Genomic DNA, 14,412 nt, shown 5'->3' on the forward strand with positions numbered 1-14,412 from the left:
TTCAGGTCTGGAGCCCCTAGGGATCCTTCTAGCCATCACAAGGATGGGTGGGGACAGCCATGGCACTGTGGGGGCTATAAAGTGCTGCTCTTCCTGCTCCTTTTGCCCAGTTGGCCCCACATTCCCAGCTCCATCAGCCTGGACAGCAAGGGTGACCCCTCCTGCACCCTGGTTTCCTCGGACACATTTCTTCCAGATGCCAAGTCAATCCAGCCAGCACGTAAGAGGTAGCTGGTGCCTGATGCTGGGGGCGATGAGGAGGAGGCACCCGGGGTACATAGTGCCTCAGGTCCTTGAGTCACAGCTAAGACCCTGGAGAATATTTACCTTTCCTGGTAAATCTTATTTTGTAGAATCTTATTTTGTAGAAATAAGATCTTATTTCTACAAGAGATCTTATTTTGTAGAATACCCACTCAAGTTACCCTGTGAACACCTTGTGGAAAGGGCTCTGAGGACGATCTCAGAGCTACCGCAGCATTTGTTGACCATGGCAGAATGCGGCCTGAGGCTCGCTAGGAAGAATGTTATTTTGATGTGGCCCCAGCTGCTCTGTACGTAGTAAGTGCCTGTGTCAGTACGTCAGACACAAGCCTCAAAAACAGCAGATCCCGGGGAGGTGGGCGGAGCATAGTCAGGTGAGCCCCGCCCCCCCAAGAGGTGACAGACCTTTGCTTTCCTCTGATCCTCCCAGCAGTCAGTCCCAATCACTTCCCTCCAGCCCTGGGAGAGCCCAAACCCCGGAAATCAGAAAAGAAACCACCTGAGATTACAAAGATAAGGTCATTTATTCACGTTATATTACTGGATTTTAAAGACAAAATTACAGTTGTTTTGAACACCAAGGTCAGACACACACACCCCCCCCCCCCCCCGCCCACTTACAATGGTAAATCCATACATTTGCATACATGGGAAATCAAAATACACAACAGGTCTCCAGGACAGGAAAGCTGCCGTCCCGGCTGAATGGGGCACCCCACGCCCAGCCCTGAGGTCGGCAGAGCCCCTGCCCAGACTGAGAGCCAGCACCAGCATTTCCTTTACCCTCTTGTGCCACTGCCATCCTCTTTCCCAAAGGCCACTTTACAGGGTCACCAGCAACGGGACGGAGAGAAACAGAGAAAAGACGCAGCATACAACAACTTCACGGTGACTACTTCCAGGTGAAGGAAATGCTCCCTGAACCCTCAGCCTTGAACTTATCAGGGAGGAAACAGACCTGCAGCATCTTAGGAACCAGGCAAGCATCCAGGCCTACCCTTGGGCCCAAGTGGGCCCCCTGAGAGCACCAGAAGGTCAGCAAATGGGCAACAGGTGAAGCAGGATTTCCCGTGGTTCTGAGAATGAACCACATACTTGACTATTCCAATGGAACGTAAAGGGACAGGAAAACAAACAAAAGTCAGAATTTTCTTTGAGAGTAAAGTAAGTAAAAAGAAATTACCACCCAGGGTATTTGTCTCCTTTCTTTTAAGGCACTTTGGAAAAGTCAGGATCTGGAGACTGGAAAGAGAAGTCTTCATTCTTTGCATTTCCCAAAACTCCCTCTCAGTGCGGTCATTCTTGGTTCCACTGACATCGCTGTTCAGGAATGGGGAACTGACAGAAAGAATACTCTTTGCATAGCCCAGCTGCTTCTGCAGCGGAAAATAATTTTTAATCAATACAAAGGCTTCTGGAAAAGGAACCATGTGAGCATCCAAGATGCTCAAAGCGATAAAGGCACAGGTAAGACTGGGGCTGGGCACCAGCTCAGCCTCCACACTAAGGGCTGGTTCCCGGGAAGTCAGGGTGGGGCTCCAGGCTGCCACCAGCTGAAGCGTCAGCTCCGGGATTAGACAGCTGAATCTTTTGCCCTTAGCCCGGCCAGGCTGGACTCGGCGAGGGCGCCCAGTGGTAGGAACGCCCTTGTGCATCTCGTCCCAGAGAGGCTAAACCTCTCCCAGCAGAGATGGGTTTGGAGACGGCACCCCTGTGGATCAGCCTCCCTGGAGTGGGAGCACCTGCTAAAAACCTGAGGGGGATGGGAGGCTTTAGGCACCAGAGTGGCTGTGGGGGAGTGTGGGAGGGTTCAGCTCAACTTCTTTCTAGATCACTAATTAAAAGGCACATTCATGCTGGAGAATGAATAGTTTGTTTGACCCTGAGTGCGACAGGCAAGTTTTAGGGAACAGGCAAGAGGCAAAGGAACAAAAACGGGGAGGAAGGAAGGAGAAAGGCAAAAAAAAAAAAGGAGGAAGGTGGGGGGAGGAGAACGGGTCCTGCAAGGTAGGCCAGACAGTGCGGCCAGCACAGCCAAGGAGGTGGCCCCCAGACTCCACAGGGGCCAGAACAGTGATTTCCTCCCCCTCCAGAGACTCATGGGGCCAGCAAACAACCTGATTGCTGTCATTTACAACTCCACAGCCTAGGGCCCCAAGGGGAGGTCCCAGGGTGGGTTGGAAGAGGGGTGGAGGTTCCCTCCCACCTGGGGAGGGGAGGGAGGTGGGGAGCTTTGTCTAGCAGGCCTAGGCTTTTGCCTCCCCCAGAGGTCTAGCAGGATAACTCTGACCAGGGAGGCCTTACCCTCAAAGGGCCTAAAGGTGATTCTGCTCTTCACAAAACCTGGCCTGCTGACTAAATCAAAGGTCCATTCATGGCCAGTACAGCATACATTATTTTTTCCCCTAAAAAATGCTCAACCCCCTCCCCACATTTAAAACACCACAATAAAAATACATAAGAAATTCAAGTTTATATAGCATGCTCAGAAAAATAAATTGCCATGATCTAACACTAAATAGCTAGGCAAATCTGGATCAACACAAAATCAAGCTAGATCATAATTAGAACCCGATTTGTTCTTTCTTTAAAATACTACAAACCGCTTTTTTAAAAAAAAAGTCTTTACATTCAGAAATCAGACAATCTGGAGAAAGGCCACTGAATGTGAGAACAGCCAAGGCTGCCTTGTCCTCAGTGTCACCGAGAACACTAAAGCTGCCTTGGAATTCACACATTAGCAGGGCAAGAGGTCCAAGGCTCAAGTTTTAAAATCCTTTTGCTACGAAGACACACGCACGCACACACAGCGATTGTAGCAGTTGCATACCGCTAAAAGAAGGTAGGGAAGGGGTAAAATGAGAATGGTTGAGATTGTGTTTTTCTGTTAAAATATGCAAACAAAAAACATCACACCAATCTGATTTCAGCAGCACTCTCCAATTTTTCATAAAGTAATAAGAATACCACAATTTAAAGCGAAATTCTTACCTATTTCACAACAACTTAGCAGTTTATCACTGGGAATGAGTCCCACAGTCACCAAATTTTGGGCTGTGTACTGATTCTTTGGGGTGACACTGTGAACATGCCGAGAATCCCCCAAAGGCTGATGGTTTCTACATTTACAAATACCTTGTAGAGCTAAGAAGTCACATGCCGAGCCAAGTTGGGGGCAAAATATCCCACTCGTCCTGGTCATCTGGAAAGGCATCTGAATGATGAATGAAGGGGGCCTATCACTCCGATTGTTAAGAATGAAAGGGACCAGCCCAGCAGATTGGCAGAGACACAGAGCAAAGGTCCCTGGCCATTTTCAGGTCTCTTATTAGTGTACCAAAATGCTAGCTCGGTGTCCCGATGTCCACTGTGATTTTGGTATACAATGGGTTTCTCTCTATGTCCAACACCTTGTAAGTGAGTGTGTTCAAACCATCCGAGAGCATGGTCTCCTTTGTATGTGCAATTCGGTCAAACCTACAAGGAAAAGACAGGCAAAGGGTTGGTGTCAAAACAGAAATCTTAAGAAAAAAGCATTAAACATTTGTCCTTCATCACATGCCCACCTACTCTACCAGTCCCGTGGACAGAACCCTCCCTCCCTCTCCCTCAAGGCATGGAGCCCTCTCCAGAGCCTCATTCCTGCGGCCTCCCCATCTGAAAGGAGAAAGAAGGAATGTAAATGAACACAGAACACACCTCTGAGGATTGGGCTCATTTTTCTTGTCTCTTGAGTGGCGGATCATCCGACACTTGCCAACCACAGCATTTGGGCGAGATACGGACATACCTCTAAAAACTAATCTGCAAGAAGTAAAAGGACAAGTCATCATTGTACAGCTGCCATAAGGCTTGGGTCCAAAAGCCCCAGCTGCAAGACTTGTGCGCCATCCACCATCTTGTTTATTGTTCTCACTCAACCCATACCCCGGCCACTGGGGTATTGGTTCAAACACACACTAAATCCCCAGGTCCTTTTACCACAGGTTCTGTAGTCTGTGTTGGTGACCGTTCTGGGCCAGACACTGGGGGTGTCTGCCCTCACAGAACTTAAAGTGCACACTTAGAACACAGGACCATCAGTGTCAGGATGGAGGCAAGGAGGGGAGGTAGGGTTGAGCACCTGAGGAGAAGCCACTCACTTTCCCTGAGCAAGACTAGGCAGAGCCAGTTGTGAAGATGAAGGGGTGCCAGAGCATTTCAGGCACCCAGGGCAGCTGAGGCAAAGGCAGAGGGACAGAGCAAACACAGGGCCCTCAGGGAGCAACACAAACTTCTGGGGACTTGTGGACAGAGTCTGGAGTAGGAAGTGGTCAGAGATGAGGCTGGAAAGAAGGGTGAAGGCTACATGATGGAGGCCTTCCCAGAGCTTTATGGCATGCCAGCGATCAGTGCCGGTGTCTGAAAGGGACATAATTTCCAGTTCCCCAAAGGTTTTTGGCCAAAGGGAAGTCTCTCTGATAAGCACCATAAGGATTGGAGAGCAGAGAACAAGGCGAGAGGCAGCCAGAACAGGATGGAAGATTTTGTGTAGGTCTGGGGGAAAGGAATGAGGGCCAAAGCCAAAGCCTTGACAGCAGCAGTTCAAGTTAGTTAAGAGGCAGGCCTGGCTGGTCCTGGATGACTTAAAGGTTTCTTCTGGCCTCGGCTCCCCCGGTGCTGATCTCGTGCCTGGCACAGTTGCAAAAGACACAGGTCCTTTGTCTTTCAAGAAAGCTGCTCCACAAATCACTCTGCCTTCTAGTCCCTCCACCCTCAGGGTTCCCTCCCCACTAACCCTCTACACCGCTCAGATCTGTGGCAGCATGTCGGCCCTGAACGCCATCCCATGGGCCCCATGTTTGCCCAGGTGGTGCTGTGGAAGCAAATCTGTCTGGACCCCCTACCCGGGGCTTCAGCGGCCTCCCCACCCGGCCTGCAGGACACAGTGCTCTGTATGCTAAAGGTGCTTGATCATCAATCTGCATGCGCTCCAACTCCGGTTTCTCCCAGGCCGATAGTAAAGACTTGAGTCTATGACAGGTTCTCGCACCAAGCTAAATGTGACTGCCTTGGGTGCTGCTCTGACACACACCTTCTGGGAATGGATCAAATAATGTACTCCAATTCAGGAACGTGCTAGGGTTTATTCTGATATCAAGCTCAGTGACAAGCTCAGACCAGCTCCCGGAGGGAGAAGGCACTTCTTATCCATGGGCGGCAGGGTTGAAGTCTCCATGGCCAGGGAGAACTGGGCAGAATGTGGTTTCAAATGCCATTAGAATTTTTTTTTACCCTCTGCAATGACAACCCCCATGATAAAGGCTTACCAGCTTATAAGGAGCCCCTGGGGTGTGGGTGGGGCGGGGCTGGCAGTGGAGAGATGGTCGCTGGGGGAGGGGGGAGCTGTTCACAGAAGTTCATTATACTACTCAGTCCTCTTTGGTGTATGTTAAAAATGTTCCAGAATAAACAAATAACAGAGAGATTCTGTAAAGGAACTTAGGATCCCGCCCAAAGAAACTTATTTCATAATCAAACGGGACCACAATGAAATGCTGAATTTTTGCAAAGGACACATGTTTACTTCTTCAAGACAAAACAGCATGTGGTATAAATCAAAGTAAACTCAACCCTTCACTTGGTTCTCATTTTGCATGTTCCAAGGCTAATGCAAAAATCACAGAAGCTAATCTTCCTAAAGACATTCTTCAGCACCTATGGTACCTACTGCGGGGCACACTTAAGAATGTGGGCCAAGGGGTGCGTGGGTGGCTCAGTCGGTTAAGCATCTGGCTTCGGCTCAGGTCATGATCCCAGGGTCCTGGGATTGAGCCCCGCATCAGCCTCCTTGCTCAGGGGGGAGCCTGCTTCTCCCTCTGCCTGCCACTCCCCCTGCTTGTGCTCTCTCTCTCTGATAAATAAATAAAATCTTAAAAAAAAAAAGAATGTGGGCCAAGTGGGGACTGCATCCCACCTGAGGAGCAATCCTTGCAGAATAACCAGGTGCTGATAGAAAAACTGGGAGTAAAAGGAGACAGAGAAGAAAGAGATCTAAGTTGTGACCATTACCTGTTAAAAATGTCATCATCTTCACCTCCCCAGCCCCAGTAGTTATTAGGAAATCCATTGATGGTGAGAAACTGTTGTTTACTTAGAGCAGAGACACCTCCAAAATACTGAACGTAAGGTAGGCTGGGGGAGAAACACATACACAAAGACCAGTGGCTAGGTAAGTCTTGACTTTTCAAAATAAAGCACGCTCAAAGCATAAACACTTCTAGTGTTATATTTAGTCTCTGGAACTTCTTAATTGGGGATTTATGAGGGTTTTCTTTGTTCTGTTTTTCTATCAGACTCAGATGATCTTAGAGAAGACACAGATACCAAAAAGGAGAATCTTGCTCTAAGAATACTGTGTTGCTTCTGTGGTTACCTGGAAAATTAGTCAGTGACAAAAGCATAAGCCCACTTCTTGTGCCCCGTTCAGGAATCTGCTTTTCCATGTGTCCTGCTCCTGCATGGGAAATCTTTATCCAGGAGGTCCTGGAAACTGAGATTGGGGTAAAGCCTCCCTGTGCCCATCTGGTTATGCCCTCCCTTTCCACCCTCAGCCCATCTACCAGTCTAACTTTCATTCTTCACAGGCATACTGGTTTCAACACTGACCCCAAGAGTCAAAATAGTATTTCTGAAAATCTGCTCAAATAACATTTTCTAGAAAATTTCTACCACATCCTGACTTAGCAAAATGTGTAAGGGTGAATCTATTTTGACACATTTTCAAGCAGTAGGGCATCTGGACTCTCATCTTTCCACACGTTTTGGTATTTTACTATTTCAACGGTGATGAAATGTTAAGATTCAGGTCACGTCCAGAAGCCTGGCAAAGGCTTTCCCACGGGGCCTTTAAAGGCTGTGGTTTTTGTGATGACCTTGTGTGCAGCACCAAACTACACTAGGGCTCTTACTGGAATCCAAAGCGACTAAAAATCCATCACACAGATTAAGGAAAACTCTAACTCGGACTTCAAGGGGGAAGTCAGCCAAACCATACAGAACATATGAAAAAAAAAAAGTGCAATTATTATTTTCAAATACATTCAGAACATCTGACTGTGAGTATCCACTAGGATCCCCAGGGGCCTGCTTTACTGAGTCAAAGGTGATCTATCTGTAATTAGGTGTCATCACTTAGGTGCCCAGTCACCCACCGTTGGGCGTACCTCACACTACAGTCTGTGCCTGATTACAAGGGAGGGTTTGAAGCAGGTGGCCAAGCCAATAAGCTTTCTCCATCAGTGTTTATACAAAAAGGACTCTTGGTGACCTCACAGAAAGTACATGCCAAGATGGTGAGATCCAGTTTCGCCGTCCGTGCTGGTTTCTCTGACCAACCGCCTGTCCCCCAAGCCTGACTTGTTCTGGGTACAACAGGCCTGGTGCTGTGGCAAAGAAGGAAGGCGTCACCACCACGCTTCAAGGGGGGGGATGCAGAGGGGGCAGGGTTTGAGCCTGTGTATCTCAAAGAGAAGAAGATACACAAACAGGGAGGTAGGGAGGGAAGATAGGAGGGTGCAGGGTGATGTTTACAGCCCAATTCTCCCCTCCTTAAGACAGCAATTTAGGCGCTGGTCTGGGGGAAGGAATTCACAGCATCCCTATTTTCTTTTCTTTTCTTTTTAATTAAGTAGGCTCCGTGGCCAACGTAGGGCTTAAACTCACGGCCCCGACATCGAGAGGCACATGCTCTACCAACTGAGCCAGCCAGGTGCCCCTTAGCATCCCTGTTTTCATCTCCCAGCCCTCGTTCCCACGGCAAGGGAGGATAGAAAGAAATTATGGGAATAAAATGAGTCTGAAAGACAGCATCTGTAACGAAACCAAGGGACTGCTGGTCAGCAAAGGCCTCCACACTGGAGTAGTCAGCCTAAGCCAGGGATGCCTAGCACACAGCTTCCTGGAACTTCAGGCTGACTTAAAGCAGTGAGGGAAGGGTCAGTTTACTCAACTAATAGGTGATTTAAAACAATTTTATGTTAATATAAACATGGATAATTATGGAACAAAATGCAGATTTATTTTTTTAAGATTAAAAAAAAAAGAGGACTACAAGGCTGTTTTCCACCTACAACAATATGCTTTGGATTATACCGCTGCCCTTGGGGACAGACATCAGTTGGCCTCCTCAGTAGGGGCATTTTGATGGAAAAGTCTGGGTCCCAATGTCCAGACAGAAGCCTGTGCTTTGCAGGGAAACAGTATCATGTTCTTTCTTAATTAAGTTCCAAGGTACATCTGCTAAGGTATCCAACCCCAAGAATTTACTGGGGGGAAATGATTCCAATTTGCTTCTCAAACTGGGTGGGGGGGGAGGGGATAGAAGAAAGCAAGGAAATACAGCATCTGTTTGGAGCCTCCAGGCTAGAGCCATCCCAAACACAAACACTCGTCTTGCCTGGATGTGCAGGGATATGAGTGTTTCTGAATTTCACATTCCTCCTCAAACCGTGACTGACTCTGGTCTTAAAAAGCACCCTATTCTCAGGGGAAGGATTCTCCTCTGGAACCTAAAGAGATACTCCTGGGCTGGCGGAGCTGCATTTCCTAGTTGTCAGGTTTTCCATAGCTTCTGGTGGATATCTCTTACCTAAATCCAAACTTATCCATGGCCACAGAGATGTGCCGTGGCTGTGAGAAACACCTGTAGGCGTTGTGGTCGTTCATTGGAATGAGGTCCACATCGCTAAACACAAAGCAGTTGTAGTCATAGTCCTTCAAGGCCTCTTGAAAGCCAATGTTGAGGAGCTTAGCACGGTTGAACATGGTTTCTCCAGCCTGGGGCAGAAACAGAAGAAGTGCTATAAGATATCGTGAGGCCACTGAACAGAACACTCACACGGACTGGTCACCTGCCGACTACATGTGATCCTTAGTCCACTCATTTTTTCTGCTCTCACTTTACAAATCAAATGGCATGCCCTGCGTCAGCACTCCCTCTTCTAGGAATTGAATTATTAATGTAGGACTTGCAAATACGCAAAAATGAACTTGCTCACCATGGGATTTTTATCACAGCAAAAGATTGCAAACAATGCCATAAGCATTGCTAAGGAACTGGTTAAATAATCTATGTAACATCCACATAATGGGATAGAGTTGTTAAAAAAATAAGAAAGCTCTTAAAGGAAATGATTTTCAAGATAGTATTGTTAGGTGAAAAAACATTTAAACATATGTGTCATATATTTAATATACTTTATATAGACTAACTCCCATAAAGATAGCCAGGAAACTGGTACCTATGGACTTTCCACTTCTTCCGTCTTTGTATGGTTGATTATGGGTCTGACTATTGTGTGCCTTCGCAGGTGTCTGTCATTAAACTAGGTACCAGAGGGGGCGCCTGGGTGGCTCAGTCGTTAGGCGTCTGCCTTCGGCTCACGTCATGATCCCAGTGTCCTGGGATTGAGCCCCACATCGGGCTCCCTGCTCTGCAGGAAGCCTGCTTCTCCCTCTCCCACTCCCCCTGCTTGTGTTCCCTCTGTCGCTGTCTATATCTGTCAAATAAATAAATAAAATCTTTAAAAAAACAAACAAAAAAAAACCTAGGTACCAGAGAAATATGGTGAACCCATCAGTCTCTGCTCTCATTGTGTTCACAACCTAGGGTAGGAAGCTGTGTGATACACGCTATGATAGAAACAGAGTGTATGAGAGAGAAGAGGACACCTGCTTCAGGATGCCAACCACTGGGTCCCGAAGCACCAAGTCTGTTGGTGCAAAAGTACTTCATATTTTATTTACTTATTTTCAGCTCCCCCCACTAGAATATAAACTCAATGAAAGCTGGAATTTCTAACTTTTTATTCACCCAGTGCCTAGAACACTGCCTGGCATACTATAAGAGCTCAATAAATAACTGCTGGATGGATGGATGGATAGATGGATGAGTAGACCAAGGGATGGGTTTCAACAAACAATGGCAGATGACAATTCTGGGAAGCTTCAACCAAAGGGCTCCCTCAGGGTTACCACCAAGAGTCTCTGCTCTTAACCACAGCCCCAGGTTAATAAGGACAGTGACAGCATCAACACGGCCACCCTTACATCTAGCAGTCCACAAGCCCTTCCATTCGCGTACTCTCACCCCAGCCAGAATCCTCCCAACAACGCCATGAAGAAACTAAGCTACAAAGTGACACAGCCTGTGCCGGACCCAACACTAAAGTCCTCACCTAGTGCTCTCTCCCAATATCTCTTGGGGTCAACAAGATCAGGGCCTTCAACTTTGGTGGAAAGTATATCTCACAGGGGCCTGCAGTGGCTATACAATCTCAAAGGTGGGATCCCCAACATCCTCTCTCTAGGCCCCCAAGAGAGGCTTTGGAAGCTGTGCCCTACAGGCTGCCTGTGCGAGTACAGAGCACACGGGCAGTGCCACAGCCGCCCTCAGCTGGGTGACTCCGAGAAATGAGCCACTTAAGGAACACGAGCATCAGGAAGTCAGCCAAGAGAACAGTGAATGAATTAAGGAAACATTTTATACAAGAACTCCTTCCTTCAGCCCATGACAAAGCTTTCTAATCACACATGGTGAAAGGAGAAGGCTGAGCCCAAAGGCACATACTGTGTCCTTTAGTTGTACCCACCGGTTAAGAGTCATTCAGAATCCTGCCTTCAGCTAATTCTCTGTAAGTCTTGAGGCGAAAAGAAGTTTAAAGTTTAGAAACTAGATATGAAAACTATAAAGGTGTTGTAATTACTATTATTACAACACACCGCTAAAGTTCATTGGGAGATATGACATGCAAGGTATAGGATAAGTGTTTTACATGCTTTTAAACATCTCAACAGTCTTGTAACAACCTTCATCCCAACCCAGACTTACTTCACTCTTCCCAGACCCTTCCCCCTTCTGGCAGTTCGGAGAGAGATCTGCACCTGGTACTTTCCATCTTGCTCCTCTAGCCCCATGAAGACCCTAAGAGTTAGCTTTCTCTGAATATTTTCAAACACAATGCAGCCCCACTGATCACTTTTCCAACAAGTCAAAGGGTGTTCCAACAAAGCCTTTTCACACCCAGGTAGTAGACTCCTGAGGGTGGCCACGCAATGCTCCCTTCTCTTGGTACATTCTCTAATAACAGGGGCAGGGAGCTCTTGATGGCCATGCCCGAACCACAGGGGCTGGCCTGCTAGCCATGACTGTCTGAACTAAGCAGATGTCTGACTGAGACTATACTAAGCATTTTTCCTCTCCCAGGAACTGCCAATTTGGAACCATGAATGGACAGTTCTGGCACCACACCCCAAGAACAATGGTAGCCTAGAGGAGAAACCCAAGGAGCAGATCTATCCTACCCTTTTCCCTACTTGTGGCATAACAGTTCCTTCAACTCAATAAGGCACTTCAGTGTCTGGTCCACAGTTAAAATTAGTCAGCCAGTTTTCTAAAATAGCCTGAACTGTATATCACTCCTCTCATCCTGGCTTCACCTCTGTGATTCTGGGGGGGGAGGGGGGAGGAAGGCGGGGTACATTCTTTCAGGTGTAATTTCCTACCAGGGCCCTTAGGAACATCAGAGCAGCAGAATGGTAGATAAGGAAAGTATGTGTCTTCCCCTCCCTCCCCTGGGATTATAGAAAAGTCAACTCTAGGCTTCTTTGGGTGAAATGGTGTAACACCTTGGGTAACTTTCTTGATAAGAAAGACAGGCCCTAGCAAGCCTGTCAAACCCCACCACTAACAGGAGGTGGGAAGACACCCAGCCTTCATTCCTGCCTCTTCTCAATGGGCACATGCATCCAGTGTGTCTGCTACTTCCTTCCCTCAGGTAAATATTTATCAAGCACCACTACCGTCCAGCCAACGCCAAATACATAGCTGTGACAGACACATGCTTTTTTTTTTTTTTTTGACACATGCATTTTTATCCCAGGAATGCCTACTTCTTGGCTTCCTAGCTATGTGACTTTGGGTAAATCACACCTCTAGGTCTCCATTTCCTCATCTGGTTATTTGGATGCCAACAGGTGAGTTTTATTAGATGAGACAATGCACGAACAGACCTTTCCACACTGCCTGGCAACAAATGTCAGCTACTATCATTATTATAGGAGTAGGTCTTCCCATCCATCTTGAACAGACCTTTCAAATTGTCTCCCAGAAATCCAACATGGAGACTTCCCCTTCTCTAGTGTTTGTGTGTGTCCTTCCCAATCAGCTTCAAGAAACTTCCCAAATCCTGCTTCTCTGACGGGCGGGGGGGGGGGGGGGGGGGGGGGTGTCCAAAAAGGATTAGGGCTCAAGTGAGTTAGCCTGTGGCTCACAAAATGAGAATCTCTATAGCAACAAGAGAAAGTCTGAGACCTTTAGAGGTATGATACGCTCGGGAAGTCACACATGAAGAGGAACTGGTGCTCTGAGAGCAGGGGTCCCTCTGAAAGGCCGAGTTTTTTAGTACAGGTTTCGTGTTACTTTGGTAGATAAGAGTTATACATATCCATTCCTTCAAGGGCAACTGGCTCCTCTTAAGAGAAGGAGAGGATAGAAGAAAGAAGAAAGGACAAAAATGGTATGACATTCCCACAGCTGGACAGAGAAGCTGTCTCACTGATCAAAGCTCACAGAAAAACCTATAAACCTTTTATGACTGGGCCTGTACTTAAAATGGGTGTAACAGTCAGTCAAGCAAAGCCAACAATACCAGAAGGGAGAGGACAAGCTCCTCGGGGAGCAGAAAGGAGGAAGAGGCTGCCTTCAGACACCTCAAACAACAAACCCAGGGCCTTTCTGGCAGATCTACATGGCAGGGACAGATGTCCTAAGAAGCATCAGAAGCAACTTGCTCTCTTTAAGACTGTTAACACCTTTCTCTAGAGCCCTCATTTATACTAAGGAGAGCAAGTGGTATGTCCACTGAAAACGGAACCCTCATACACTGATAGTGGGAATGTGAAATGGTGCAGCCATCTTAGAAAACAGTCTGGCAGCTCCTCAGACTGGATGGATAAACAAAGAGTTACCACATGATCCAGCGATTCCACTCCTAGGTATATACCCAAGAGAAATGAAAACTTATGTCCACACAAAAACTTGTCCACAACATTCATAACAGCATTATTCAAAATAGATAAAAAGTAGAAACAAACCAAATGTCTGTCAACTAACGAATGGATAAATATAATGTAGTATATCCCTACAATGCAATGTTATTCAGCAATAAAAAAGAATGAATACTGAGACATGCTATCACATGGATGAACCTTGAAAACATCATATTAAGTTAAAGAAGCCAGTCACAAAGGACCACAGATTGCAAGATTTTGTTTATATGAAATGTCCAGAACAGGCAAATCTATAGAGACAGAGAGTAGATTAGTGGTTGCCTAGGCCAGGGGAAATGAAGGGATGTAGAAGCTAAGAAATACCGGGTTTATTTTTGGTGCAATGAAAATATTCTAAAATTGATTACAGTGATGGATGCACAACTCCTGAATATACCAAAAGCCATTGGATTATGTACTTTAAATAGGTGAATTGTATGGTATATAATTATATCTCAATAAAGTGATTATCAGAAAGAAAAAAAAAGTTTAAAAAAGGAGAAAGGCTAGCTCCAGAGGCAGAAGAGGACCAAGGATCATATTTCTCCCTCTATCTCATATATTCATTCTTGTCATTTATTAGCTGTAGGGATACAGAAAAGGAAAAGACACAGGCCCAGCTTTTGAGTAGTTCTGAGTTAAACAGGCAATTATAATGGGCTGATGTGGAGATGAAGACACTGATCAAATCCTAGGGGATTGGAAAAGCATGAGAAGAGTGTTCCTAGAAGAGAAAGCAGCATTTGTCAAGGCTGTGGGGGAAAAAAAAGAACCATTCAAGAAGCTACAAGAAATACAGAATGGGGAAGCCAGAATAAGACATGAGGGTGAATGTGGACTAAATCCTGCCGGGGAGAGGGAGGCTGGGAACTCTACTAAAGTACTCAGGCTTTGTCTTTTATTTAGGCCATGGGGAGCCCTTAAAGATTTTAAACAAAGATTATGTTTTACATGTCAAGGAGGGACTTGTGCCCTGTCCCACAACTGAAAGCAGGGAGATCTGTTTGGAAGCTGTCACATGATTCACATGAGAAATGGAGAGTAGGCAGTAATGGTGGG

At 46.7% G+C, this 14,412-nt stretch overlaps 1 protein-coding gene across 2 annotated transcripts in view; it reads right to left on the reverse strand.

Moving 5' to 3' along the window:
* Positions 1 to 775: 775 nt before the first annotated feature.
* Positions 776 to 14,412, reverse strand: part of B4GALT1 (beta-1,4-galactosyltransferase 1) — a 54,486-nt gene continuing 40,849 nt past the window's right edge. The window contains exons 3-6 of one of the 2 annotated variants that reach the window (XM_021691376.1): positions 8,894 to 9,081; positions 6,316 to 6,438; positions 3,964 to 4,068; positions 776 to 3,741 (exon numbers count right to left, since the gene is read on the reverse strand). In XM_021691376.1, coding sequence (XP_021547051.1) covers positions 3,609 to 3,741; positions 3,964 to 4,068; positions 6,316 to 6,438; positions 8,894 to 9,081 — 549 coding nt within the window. In that variant the 3' untranslated portion in view covers positions 776 to 3,608. The remainder of the gene's footprint in view (positions 3,742 to 3,963; positions 4,069 to 6,315; positions 6,439 to 8,893; positions 9,082 to 14,412) is intronic. The other variant, XM_044920566.1, reaches the window with a different exon arrangement.

Source organism: Neomonachus schauinslandi, chromosome 13 (assembly GCF_002201575.2).
Source record: "Neomonachus schauinslandi chromosome 13, ASM220157v2, whole genome shotgun sequence".
Lineage (NCBI taxonomy): Eukaryota > Metazoa > Chordata > Mammalia > Carnivora > Phocidae > Neomonachus > Neomonachus schauinslandi.